The sequence below is a fragment of the Vigna unguiculata genome, chromosome 11 (assembly GCF_004118075.2).
Source record: "Vigna unguiculata cultivar IT97K-499-35 chromosome 11, ASM411807v1, whole genome shotgun sequence".
Lineage (NCBI taxonomy): Eukaryota > Viridiplantae > Streptophyta > Magnoliopsida > Fabales > Fabaceae > Vigna > Vigna unguiculata.
Window position 1 is genome coordinate 40,366,240 of NC_040289.1, and position 13,431 is coordinate 40,379,670.

The 13,431-nt window shown below is 32.6% G+C and overlaps 2 protein-coding genes across 3 annotated transcripts; both read right to left on the bottom strand.

Annotated features, from left to right (window-relative positions):
- On the bottom strand, positions 1-6,998 carry LOC114169883 (GPCR-type G protein 2-like). 2 transcript variants are annotated; one of them, XM_028055263.1, is made up of 12 exons: positions 6,459-6,998; positions 6,154-6,362; positions 5,653-5,903; positions 5,396-5,471; positions 4,729-4,817; positions 4,223-4,315; positions 2,912-2,938; positions 2,697-2,783; positions 1,872-1,943; positions 1,363-1,493; positions 670-821; positions 1-552 (listed from the first exon to the last, which is right to left on the bottom strand). In XM_028055263.1, coding segments are annotated over exons 1-12 (1,404 nt in total). In that variant the 5' UTR covers positions 6,674-6,998; the 3' UTR covers positions 1-550. The 2 variants fall into 2 exon arrangements, with proteins under 2 accessions (XP_027911064.1, XP_027911063.1); XM_028055262.1 differs by having other exon boundaries at positions 5,396-5,474; positions 6,459-6,997.
- A 1,793-nt stretch (positions 6,999-8,791) lies between these two features.
- LOC114168673 (growth-regulating factor 4-like) lies at positions 8,792-12,281 on the bottom strand. Its single transcript, XM_028053574.1, has 3 exons — positions 11,873-12,281; positions 10,933-11,293; positions 8,792-9,449 (listed from the first exon to the last, which is right to left on the bottom strand). Exons 1-3 carry the CDS (start codon positions 12,081-12,083, stop codon positions 9,017-9,019), a joined length of 1,005 nt encoding a protein of 334 aa, XP_027909375.1. The 5' UTR covers positions 12,084-12,281; the 3' UTR covers positions 8,792-9,016.
- Between the last annotated feature and the right edge of the window lie 1,150 nt (positions 12,282-13,431).

Sequence of the window (13,431 nt, forward strand, 5' to 3'; positions counted from 1 at the left end):
TTATATTATCACCTCATGATTATACCATATTAAAATGTTTCAGAAGAACTTTACAGTCAACAGAGAGCATTTGAGTGGGAATTTCCACCACTGCTAATCCAAAACTACTACTTACCAATAAAATTATGGAACTGTTCTTTAGATCCATGGTACCAAAATCCAAGGGCAAAAACTATTCACATCCAATTCATTCTATACTTTCGAAAGCATAAGCAAATCTACATTGAACATATTGCCCAACAATGTTCAGAAATTTTCACTTTCCATAGAAAATCATCCAAAAAATGGGTATTCTAAAAGATTTGGTCGCATGCATATATATAGATATAACTAATACAATATCAACCTTCTCACTGGTGATTTGCTCCAGCATCACATCTTCTGATAAGCTATTCACTGGCAAATAAAAATAATGAACGACCTCTGTCACCTATCAAATAAATTCAAATGCATCCATCAGGAAGATTTAAACTTGTATTGTTCATTGGCGTGACATCAAACCTTCCGTGGCATTAGAAACTATACATGCATCTAGGGAGTGTGTTTCCAGTTCTGCATTGAAATAAACAGAGAATATGGTAAGCAATTCAAATATCAAGTTAGTAGAACTATTTATCATAATGCCTGAAAGAAGATTAATTCAGATTTAAGTGGCAGAATTGAACTCACAATCAATTGGATGTTTGTCAATTTGGCGAGATGTATAATGCGCAGAAAGTAAAAGCAGTGAAAGGAATGCACTAGCCACAAAAATTGCATCAAACCATCGGTGATAAAAGTCAAACTGGATATCACCACCCAATACCTCTGTTATAATAATCCTGCCAAAAGATTTGGATTAGACATAGTTAAGATAAATGCTTGATCATCCATTGAAGTTTGATGAAAAATGATTATGTTCAAGCATGCCAAATTTGCATCAATGAAGATGTTAGGCCCATATTTTATACGGCAACTAGTACGAAATTAGTTTTAAACCATGAAAACTAGTCTGCTGATTGTATAGATACCAATATGACTACCGATGCTGTTCATTTCTTCCATTTTCATTTCTCCTATCCGTTTCTTGCATTATTACGATGATGGCAGGAATCCTCGGGGAGTTTTTGGTATTAGAAAAAAGTCATATCAAAACTGTCATCGTTCTCTCACTTTTTATTTTTCTGACAAGTTTTCTATTTTATAAAAGAAAACTCTCTATTACTCACCAAACTATTGGTTTCATTGCCACTTTCTTCCACTAATAATGTGTTGTTATATCTCCATCCACAGGTAAATAATATTTAAAAGTCCATAATTCTTATTAAACTGGATAGGTTTCTATAATTTAAAAATAATTAATGCACAAATTACGACTTGTACCTGTATTCAGTTGCTAAGCTTTTTCTGATTAAAAGAATAGAAGAAACAAAGTACATTCCCATGATCTCAGACAAAAACAGAACTACATTGCTTGAAGATCCACTTCCAACTCTTGAAACAGCAAAAAAGAACTGCATGGAACCCCAAAAATGAAAGTTAGGCTTTATAATAATAAATCGACAATACAAATTGCTTATTCTTCTATGGCATTTTGATTCTTAAATAGATCATCCTAGATTGTAAGAAAAAACCAGCCTTACAAATTTCCATTTGTGTTTGGGCTGGAAAGCCACATTGCTACCATACACAATATTAGCTTAGCTTCCTTTTAATGAAATTGTTAGTTCTTTCCTCGATGGCTCAACTGACCCAACAAAAGAGGGTGAAAGCAGATTGCGATTTTACAAACAATACTCTTCAATAGACTGTTTAACAGTCAAACATACTAATATAACTAACCCAAGCAACATAAAATAGAAATAATTTGCAACTGAAAGTAGCAGGAATACCTTCATCAGATTTGTTAAGAATCCACGGACTGATATCACAACCAACATTCCAATGAATAACAAGGAGATGTACTGCAAAAAAGAAAATGCAGAAAATGTTGAAAAACAGAGATGCATCAAACCATTAAATACCAGCTAAGTACTTCGTAATTTTTATTACAATTAGCAAAAAACTTACCGACAAGTGAACTTTTATTGGAAAATCCAAATAAAGAAACAGAAAATAAATAAAATAGGATCTGATCAGAATGCATTCAATTCAACTAACCCAATTAAGGTAGTAGTGAATGACAATAAATTACGAACAAGAATTATGAGGTACTTGCACACACAAAGGCTTATAAGTCAAAGCATATTTTGACTGATGAATATCCTATTTCTCAACAAGTCCATACTTTATTTCTGCTTCATCATCTAAAGTGTCAGTGGTGATCTCAATATGATTACTGATTAGAGGGACGATCAAACAAATGTAGACAGAGAAAGTTATCAGACTAAAAAATAGCAATAATAAAGAAGTCTAAACTCCCAAGCTAACTCTTGAAGTTTATAACAAAATAGGAATTTAGTAAGCAGCTTTTCCTAGAAACTTTAAGCTATTTTATTGTTAAGATTTAAGAGATGTCAAGCCAGAGTAAATGGGGTGCTCAAACTTAACTGTAATCAATCAGACTCTCAATATTATGAGTATCGTAATGGTTGTAGGACAAATGCATGCAGTATAACTAGAACAAGCCCGTCTCGATGACCTCAGTACAAATAACATTTACAAAATAAGAAAAACATTTAATTCTAGAAAGCAATGGCAAACAAATGGACTCTAACCTGTGATAACATGGCCGCATTTATTCCTATATCAAAGAACTGAAGGAATATACTAATTATCCTTGTCACGGGATCAACCGAACCATCCTGTCATAGAAACACATTAACAATACAAGAGTCAGCGAAAAAGCTAGGAAGAGGTAATTTTATATCATGAAATCTTTAATAGTGAAACATATGATCAAATTGAAGAGTTGCTGAGAAATACAATTTACCTGTTTGAAAACAACACTTTGCAACGACTGTCAAAAGGAAATTACCAAGTTAGCCATATTATATACAGTTAAGAAACAATAAGATATCCCATTTGCTACAGAAATGAGAAAATATTATTACTGAAATTACAATCAGACAGATGCCATTACAAAAAAGTATCATATATTATGTCAGTCTCATTTGTACTTTACAAAACGGGAATATGCCATCATAGAGAGAAGCAATACAAGTTGTAATTAACTGCATGGTGCGCTACAATAACTGATGAGAGAATTTTTTTTACCATAATTCCCTAGTTACATATTGCTTGCAAGAAGAGATAAATGATCTAGAAACACTACTATATAGGCTGATCCTCCAAAAAAAATGTAAACAGCCGTTTCCTATAATACTTCAAATTACTTACCATTTACAACTGCTATTATTGTTTGAATTAAATTAAAAATATAATAACATAGAGATAGGACAAGTAATATTTCCTAAATTTGCCAAACTCCCGCAATTCCAATGTTAAACGCAAAAGGCAATTTAAGCTGCTGAGATCCCTAAATACAGTAATTAGAATGTCATATTTCATTACAAAGCTGTGACAAATACATCTTTAATTCAGGTATTATTAAATATATCTGACATTTTTAGATAAAGTACATATGACTCCCGAAATGTTGGCAAAATGTGAAACTGATAAATGGAGAGTGGGGTAGATTTAACAGAGAAGCCCTTGCGGAAAATTTCCTTGTAGTTTAGATAGTTTGTAAATTTACTCAATAAAGTTCATATTTAAGATATTACCCATCCCATGTGACACATGTAGGAAGCTCTGTATTAAGTCTAACTACACATTTAACAGTTTGACACGCACTAAAATTGAGAGAGGCTGAGGAAACAAAATAAAGTTACCAAGTGTAAAATACAGGTCAAACTTCTGGCATGCAATTTGTGTCTTATCCGAATTTTAGTTATGGGACTTGACTAAGATGGTATTCTATTTTCACATTTTCAGCCCTTGGAATATTTTGGCAATTTTAGCAGTCGCACTTCACGAGCTTTATTTGGTCTAAAAGATTTAATGAGTCATCATCCTAATATAATTAGCAATTTACTTGGAGAATGTTGTTATCAAATAAATGATCGATTAGTGTAAGTAACACATTCAATAAATAGATTTGATTCTCAGATCTATCATGCAATTCTTGCAAACGATCTATACCTTAAAGACAGCTCTAATTCACCAATTACAATTTACAACATTAGATTTACTATGAAAGACTAATTGTAGCTATAGATAATGATTCCTGACATCATAATACCTTGATCATTTTATACACACAATATGCAGAACAAGCATAGCCAAGTAGATTCTGCATGTGTCCTCTCCAAGTTCGAGAATAAGCAGCAGCTTCCTGAAAGATACCAGTTTTCCCCAATAATCAGATAAAAGGAGAAAATATAAGTATGACATTATTCAATCACACTATATTTTTATAGATAAAGAGGTCCAATTTTTTACAATTCACACAATTTTATCATTCGCTATAACATACGTACTTTAAAAACAAGCTGGTCACACTGCTTTTCAGTTTTCCTAAAGGACAATGCCACACTCTTAAAACAAGGAGACATGATGGCTTCATTAATAACTCTAACCAGCTCTCACAAACTTGGGTTTTGAAACGTAATAATGCAAGGATTGATACTAGAGAGCTGTGAAATTTACTCTAATGCCATCTGGTCTTATAATGTGAGAATTGATATAATGAGTGGAAATTAACATGAACAATTCTAAAAAGTAAGGGTAATCCAACGAATGGTAAACCTTTGCTTGACGAAGCTCATAGATCTCCAAGAACAATTGCTTTGAAAGCTCTTCCAAAGCCAGAACTTCTGCTTCGAAGCCTTTAATATCTATAAATTTGACAAGAATAGTTTAAAATGTGTAATTAAATATCTCTAGCATAATTACAGGAAAAAAAAAAAAGATTAGTCAATTAGAAATACCACTATCAAGGATATAAATTCAAAATAAGTATTCCAATAAAATAAGAATTTCATTTAGAAAAGCAAATTTTGCTTCCAAGTTCCAATGAGAATTCAACACATTATCATAAGGATGTAAAGAAAAGGGCATTCCATTTCTCTACATATCTAATGTGGAGATCCCCATAAAATGGCCACCAGAAAAGAACCACGAAGAAACTATAAACTCTTTCCTCAAAGAATTTGCAAAGGTTGGTAAGAGATTATCCTTGAAATCTCAATGATTCATCTCCAACCATGCACACAATATAATAACTGCATAAGTTCAACCTCATTGTGTAATTTTCAAAAACACAGATGCTTTTCAGCCTCTCTACCTTATTTCTGTAAACAGCTTTAACTTACTTTATTGATCATATAATTCTTAACACTTTGGTCCCCCAGAATTTATACTTCAAAAGTGGAAGCTTCGAAAATGGACTTTTTACGAGTAAAAGAAAACTGACCTTGCTCCTTTTGATCCTCTTGGACAGTTCGAACAACCGTACCAACAATTCGTTTAATTAAAGATCTAGCATTTAACTTCTGCATCAAACAAGTTGAGATGAAGCAATTACAGGGTATGAAAGAAAATGACAAATTAAAAATGATAACGACATTATGCCTCAACAAACTAACCTTTATATGCAGCAAAAAAGGAAAAATTAAAGAAACCCATCCAAAATCAAGAACACGCTGAAAAGAAAAAAGATAAAAATGTAACCTCGTCAGATTCTTGCTTCTGCTCCATCTCCATCTGACAAAGAATAATTTTCTTTTTCTTTAAAACACAAGTCTCAATTGATTGCATCAGCTGTCTTTCCAAGGCCTTGATTTCCGTCTCCTCGATCTCTCTGATGAAAAGTGACAAATAACTGTATGGAAGGTTTACAGCACCAAAACCAGATAGAACAGCCATGACAGTAACACCGATGACCCCAATTCTACTCACCAGTTGAGGCATCGTAAAGAAGCCTGAAACACGAGGAACGAACAAACTAGAACCCTTAAAAAATAAACAAACACGAGGATCATCCATATTCTATAACCGCAGTGTCAATTATAGCAATCAATCAGCCGAGAGGTAATTGCACTTTACAAACTACATAAACCACTAGCAGTACTTCCTTCCTAGTTCCCCTTTATCAGGTGATTATACTTTACTAACCAAACACATCACTATCATATGGCACAAAAATTGTAAGAAGGTTTGTGGCAACAGTACCTTTATCAGGAGATGGCATAGGAAAGTGAATGCCCATGCGCCAAAAGACATAAAGAAAAGCGAACAAGAATAGAATTGCAACAAGCGCAGCCCTCTCGGTTCTGACGCCATTGTTTTTGAGCATCAAGTAACAGTGGTAATACGGGAGAAGGAAGACCAGCAACAGGATCAAACAGAACAAGTCGATCTTCCAGTTCACCACTCTTGCCCTGCAAATCCACAGCGCAAGAAAACCTAAATCGATGAGATTGGTATTGAATTGATATCAGCAAGATTTAACTTAATGCTAGGGTTAGGTTAGTCACTCTTTGGATAGAACGGGAATGATTTCGAAGATGACGAGCTGAAGAAGATTGCAGGAGAAGGCAAAGACCACGCTGAAGATGATTTGGACAAGAACGCGTTTCTCTTCATACTCTTTGTAGAGGCGACGATTCAAGAACCATAAACCCGCCCAACCCAGTGAACACAGAGACCCCACCACCGTCACCCCTTCCAAAATTCCCCTTCCCCAACTCATCTTCTTCTCTGTAATCAAACTCAACCACCCAATTCGGAACAATCACTCCCTCTTCTCAATCGAATCAACAACCACCATCACTCCCTCAGATCAGATCCACTAATCCAACAACAACAAGAACAATATGCTTTGCTTGCAATTCATCAACAACAACAACAACAACCCTTTTAAGCAAGTTTAGTGTAATCACCTTCTACTTTTCCATTTCCACTGCTTCTTCACCAGATTAACGCTAAGCTCAACTGCATTTTCATCTCCATACATTTCCACTCCTTGTTAATTTCTATTTTCATTGATTTCTTATTTTACTGATTAGATAAACGAATTCATTTGTAGATGAATGTATAATTTAATTACTACGTGACATCCTCGTTGCCGAATAAAATAACACTACATTTTAATTTAATATTAATAATTTAAATTCGAGTTTATATTTTTTATTTTTTCGTAGTCTACGATAGAAATTTACTTTATTATCACATTATTTAATGAATAAAATTATGTTAATTTATTAAAGATTTGTGCAAAAACTTTTGAGGCGGGTAATATACATATATGTATAAAATTTCTTTTAAAACTTGGAAGAGATAATTTAAAATAAAAAAGATATAGAAACTGATAGAATAATTAATAAATGTGACCCTTTATGATGTGCTTGTAAGTGAAAATTTTTAGTCCTAAAATATTTCTACGTTGAATCTCGCATTTTAAAAAATTGATCTATAATATTTGAGCGTTTTTTTTTTTCAATTTTTCGATGTGATTGTTTTTGCTGAATGGGCGTCACTTTACACATTCCAAGGATCCAAAGTGAGGCTATTCTATCCGCAACCCGCAATTACTAATTAAACCCCACGATAAGATGACAAGACTCGAATATTATTGATTATTACACCACACTACCACTGCTGTTATTTTCATCCTCACCGTTGCTTTCATCATCATTACTGCTATTGTAGAAGAAAAAGAAGAAAAAAAATACAAAAAATATTATTCCGAAAATCTTTTTCTAGAAATTTTTTTCTTAAATGTATTCGATGTATTCTGAAGAGTTTTTTTTTTTTCAGAACTTATTTTATGTAGGGATATTTCGGAAAACTTATTCTATAAAACATTATATAACATGATATGCATTCTCAAAAGTTTGATATAGAAATCTTATTTCGAAAACTTATTACAATATACATTTTATGCATTTTGTAAATTCTGTTCCAAAATCTCCTTTATTCTATTCTCAAAATCTTATTTTAAAATTTTCGGAAAGTTAATTTTGAACAGTTTTTAGAATATATAATTCGAAAAATGACTTTTACAACAGAAGGCAAAATGATTATTTTAAAATTGTGAAGTGGTACGTAAAGAAATTGTAGTGGTGCAGGAAGAAAAAAACCTCAACTTCTTGCTTTTTAACATTTTTGTTTCGTAAGTTGTTGTTTTCTTATGACATAATTGAAACTTGGTTACATTTCACAGTTTTAACGATTTTCTTTCTTGCTTACATTGTTGTGTTGGAATGACATCATTTAAGTTTGGTTGCAATGCTGCATATTGGATTTTGTTATTATATAAAGGGTTAAATATGTTTTTGATATCTTAATTTTCAGTGAATTTTGTAATTAGTCTATTTCAAAATTTTGAACTAATTTAATCTTTTATCTTTCGAAATATGTGATCTTTTTAATCAAATTTTATTAAGTTTATTTGATGTTTCGTATATATTTTGAATTGTATTTGAGTTATTTATACTGTTGACACATTTTTGTTTTAATGTTAAGTCAAATATTATTATAAAACACACTTAAAATATCAAATAAACTTTACAAAATTTGATTAAAATGACTAAATTCACGTATTTTGATAAATGAATGACTAAATTAATCCAAAGTTTCAAAATGGACTAATTTCAAAATTCATTAGGGACCAAAAATATATTTAACCTTTGTATAAATGTTGACATCGGTAATTGTATGAAATATTTTCATTTATTCAATAAAGTTTTCGGAGAACAAACTCATTTGGGCATCCACATAATACACAATCTAACAGTGTGTTTGAATAGTGGTGTTTATTCTTTATACAACAAGTGCCAAAAACACAACAAAAAGGAAGAAGAAAACATTTCAAACCAATAACTTTATTCAGCATAAAACATTCAGTACGAGGTATTCATGGTAGTTCATTCATCAGATACAAAGCCAATAACATTCCAAGGTTCAACAAGTATCCACCATCAAATAAGACAGACATTATTAGATCCTTTCATTAACATTTCAAAGACTGCTTTTAATTATCTGCAACAGTATAATTACAAGAACAGCTAATCCATGTTTAGAAGCTAAATCTTTACCGAAATTGAATCTCATTCTCACCATGTGGAGACTGAGAGCTGGTTGCAGAGATATCAGAAGACATGGGAATGGATATTGAAAGTTGAGTTGTGGAGAAAGCTGCTTGGTTAGATCTCTCATCTTCCAGACCAGACCATGAATCTCTGTTTTTTGGCCATTCGTTGAAGAAAGGTCGAAGACACTGACCCTCCTCCTTCAGGTGCTCTTCTGATGCAAATTCACCAGATAAAAACGAGTTTTGGGGGTAATCACTATGCAACAGGGAATCATTACTTGATTTTGATGTAGAAAAAGAGGCAACTTTGTTAGACATCAAAGGCCACGTGTCTTCCAGCTGTTGAGACTCCATTTGGAGCACTTTGCTGCTTCCTGAAGCTTCAGAAAAGAAGATATGTTCACCACCCTCAGATTTAAGTCCTTGAAGATACCTGTTTGGTTCAAGAAAAATTGTCCACAGTTCAAGAGATAACCAATTATATTGACATTGCTATACTAAATTATGCAGAAACTTGTCATCATTATAGAACAAAGTGCCTTATTTGCAAGCTGGTTGTTCAAACAAATAATCACCATGGTGGTTACATGAAATTAGTAACAGGGACAAGTTGAAGAATGATGCAAAGAGCCGTATCATTATTTTTCTATTAATCAATGAAATTAAAGGAACAATGAATTACAGAAAAACAACACTATTATATGATGAAATTACACAAATAATATCCTAATTAAGCTGGATTAGTTTGAAACATAAGAAGAAAACAAAGGTTCTGAAAAAGTACTAGTAGTTAAAACTTCACAGGGTACAATAAAATCTTTGGATTCATTGAGTGACTGATTGCAGTCTCCTTTCTTACCAGATTTGACTAAACTGCTAAAGTTTAAACTTAGAACAAATTCCCAGGTTGCCACAATCAGAAAATTGTTATCAATTTGATATTTAATTGTAATCTCATATAAACATTAAGAGGAATAGGAATAATTTTGTCTTATAATCTGTAATTTACAATTTAAGAAAGAAGAAAGCAATATGGCTGCAAGGAACAGAACAAAATACACAGCTATATTCAATAGGGCATGAAGAGAAAGAGTGATACACTCTTGTGCTGATCAGCATGGAAAGAAATGTATCATTTCTACTCAAAACAAAATTAGGAGTAATTATTCAGTCCATGACGTGTACACCTTTCTCATCATCCTCACAAGAACAGATACAATAGACAGACAACCAGACCACATATTAGCATGCTAAAATGTTTCTCAACATTTTATTTAAAAACAGTCTCACTCTGCACTTCGCATTTCAGAAATAAATCAGTGTAAGAGAATGATAAATTAGAAAAAAAGACAACTAAAGAACCATTTTTCGTCAAAGTCGGTCTCCAAAATCTAGTACCTACTCCACGTGTCTGAGCATCATCCAAGACTAGAAAAGATAACATAAAACAACAATTGAAAATAAACAAAGTACGAGTTCAGATTAATGAAAACTACAATCTCCTCATCAACATTTGAAAAAAAAAGTACAGGAACTGAAGCAAAGCAAAGTAGCCAACAGCTCTAGACTTTTACTTTGACAACAGACAGAAAGAAACAGACACTTCTGAAGTATAGCATTCAAACAACTAGTCATAATGACTGCACCTCTCTGTACAATGTTAGAAATCCACCATAAAAATATGTCACTATCCACATACAGAAACCAACCCTCAAATTAATTTAAAAAAACACTGCCACAAATTCAGACTAAAACATTTAAATTCAAGAACCTGAAGAAGTGAAGGCAGTTCCATAGAATATACCTAGCAATAGGACCTTAATTGAAGATATATTTTCTATTCTGTTCTTTATAGCATAAACAATTTCAAATTCCATGCAAACAACAGATGCAAAATATGACAAGGATTTATATACCTGTATTCTTTACTTGGGATGGCATAAGGAATGGAATCTAGATGATAATTGGTATGGTCAGTTCCAGAATCAGTACCCTGGAGATTACCAACAGCATTTGCAGGAAGGTTTTGGAAGTTTACAGTTCTACTGCTGCCACTGCCACCAGTGACATCAAGTGTTGTGACAGTTGAAGAAGATTGAGTCATAGTTTGTGATTCCACAGGCTTTCTTGAACGGTTGCGGCCACGGTGCATGTGGCGCTCACAGTACTTGGAGTCTGGATATGCTTCCTTGGAGCACCTCCACTTTTTTCCATCAGTCCTCCTACATCGCCCTGGCTCTGGGTCCACCTTCTTCCCATAGAAGGAACAATAACTCACTGCAAAGTTTGTCATGCACAGCTTTTTATTGCCAACATTCCAAACACACCCCTAACTCAAGGGACATTCATTTGGCAACAAAAAAGACAAAAATGGAAGTTTTGGTACACATTTTACAAAGCTAATAGGCTCAAAATCTCCAGAACTGAACCCAATATCATAGTAAAAGCAATCACAAATCTGTGTCTCAATAATTTCATCCATAAAAAGTTAAAAAAATCCCTATATTGACTATGCAGTCACTAGTCAGTGAGTTTAATTGCAAAAATCAAATCCAAAAATGTAAAGAGAATATCCTTCCACACAGTAAATAAGCTCACTTAAGTCATTCAGCAACAAAGGGTAAATATAGCAATGTGAAGCCTCTAGGGTTGAAAAAAACAGACATCGATGTTGCCTGCACATAAATGACACCACCATTTATGATAATAAAACATAGAAATACTCAAAAACAAAAACACCCTAATCTCTTATTGTCTTTTGACACAGAAAAATTGAGTTGTTTAACACATGGAAAAGGGTAAGCATTGTTGAAACAAGTTCATCATACAGAAAATAAACAGGATTGGAAAACTGACATGTGGGATGATGAAAGAAGGCATGTGGTATAGAATCGAAGCTCTTCTGAATGGGGAGCACCAGATTCTGAGGCACAGGAAGACCCGCAAGCATGTACTTGAAGATCAAAGCTTGGTGCTCCAGTTCCTCCCACTGAGACACTGTGAATGGCGATCTTCCATAGTAACCATTGCTCAAACCCATCAAAGTCCCTCCACCACTGTTGTTCATGTTTTCTGTTACTTCCACTTCTCACACTCTTATCAATATAACACCACAATCTCTCCTTAGATACCCAAATCAAACATAGTCAGAGCCGAAACATGAGATCAGATCGAGCTTTGTCTCAACCATTTGTGTTTTGCTCTGCCATGCTCCAAGCTATAAAGGAAACTCCATTCAAGTAACTCATCCATAATATTCACTGATTTCAATCATTTTTTTTTTCCTTCTCAAATTTTACATTATATCTAGTAATAGAATAGTTAATTTTCATAACAACTATAATTTCTAACATCCTGACAGTATAAAAAATACTAAAAAAATTAACAAGATTTTAATAAATCAGGTGCTTTTGAAAGTAGAGATGTTTTAATGTAAATGAGAAGTTTCGAAATAATATATTATTATTATTATTCAACTAGGAAAATTTTCAATAAATGTATGTTTATATTTTTATTACATCAAAAACACATATAATTTTTTATTTCTATGAATAATTAATTTAAAATATATTCTATAACTATTAATAAAAATAATTGTTCGAAATTATTTTTTGTGTTAATTTTATCCTTAATAATTTAAATTATTTTATTATTTGTTTCACTTTTCAGATTTTGCAATTATTTTTTGTAATTACCTTTTAATAATAATTAAAAATAATAATTTTTATTTTTTTATATGTATATAGACATGTATGTTTTCATTAGTATATTAGTACATTTAATATATAAATATATAATTTTATGAAATTAATGTTAAAGTAATTATGTAACCATTATTCAAAAATTTATTTCATTATCTCGAAATAAAATAAATTATTTTATCATTTATTTTAATTAATAACCAACTAAATTCTTTTTATATTAAAAGAAATTATCAAATAGTGTATCATATGCTTGAAAAATAGTAAAAACATTTTTTTTTTTAGGATTTGGTGTCATTTATTGACATTGCTGGAAAAGAGGATGATGTAGTTTTATTATGCTACCCTTGAACGGACAGCAACAACGCGTGATGGGCTGGAGAAACGGTGGACCCCGGGCCCAGGGGCCCAGTGGCCCATAGCACCGCTAGAGAGAAAAAAAAAAACATTGATTAGTTGGCGGAATGCGGGTGACATTCGATGTGGGGCTGAATCTCTCTCCCACGTTTTGCCAAAATTAAAAACAAAATAGTAAATGTGTCCAAAGGAAGCCAAATGTGTGGAATTCCAGTTTAGTGTTTGTTTGTTTGTATCATTTGCTATGTACTCTGTACCTTTGTGGATTATTGAATATGAGTGAATGAATGAACTTGCCAACTTCTCTTACACCTCATGCCCAACTCTTTAATTATTCATTGTTTGGTAACCCATGCT

Excerpts from the sequence above, each read along its gene's own strand:
- LOC114168673 (XM_028053574.1), bottom strand. The coding sequence starts at position 12,083 with ATGAACAACAGTGGTGGAGGGACTTTGATGGGTTTGAGCAATGGTTAC. Across the intron at positions 11,294-11,872 it reads CTTCTTTCATCATCCCACAT|TGAGTTATTGTTCCTTCTAT; the intron begins GTCAGTTTTCCA and ends CAAACTTTGCAG. Across the intron at positions 9,450-10,932 it reads ATCCCAAGTAAAGAATACAG|GTATCTTCAAGGACTTAAAT; the intron begins GTATATAAATCC and ends TGAACCAAACAG.
- LOC114169883 (XM_028055262.1), bottom strand. The coding sequence starts at position 6,673 with ATGAGTTGGGGAAGGGGAATTTTGGAAGGGGTGACGGTGGTGGGGTCT. Across the intron at positions 4,818-5,395 it reads AGAGGATCAAAAGGAGCAAG|ATATTAAAGGCTTCGAAGCA; the intron begins GTCAGTTTTCTT and ends TCAAATTTATAG. Across the intron at positions 2,939-4,222 it reads GTGTGTATAAAATGATCAAG|TCGTTGCAAAGTGTTGTTTT; the intron begins GTATTATGATGT and ends TCCTTTTGACAG.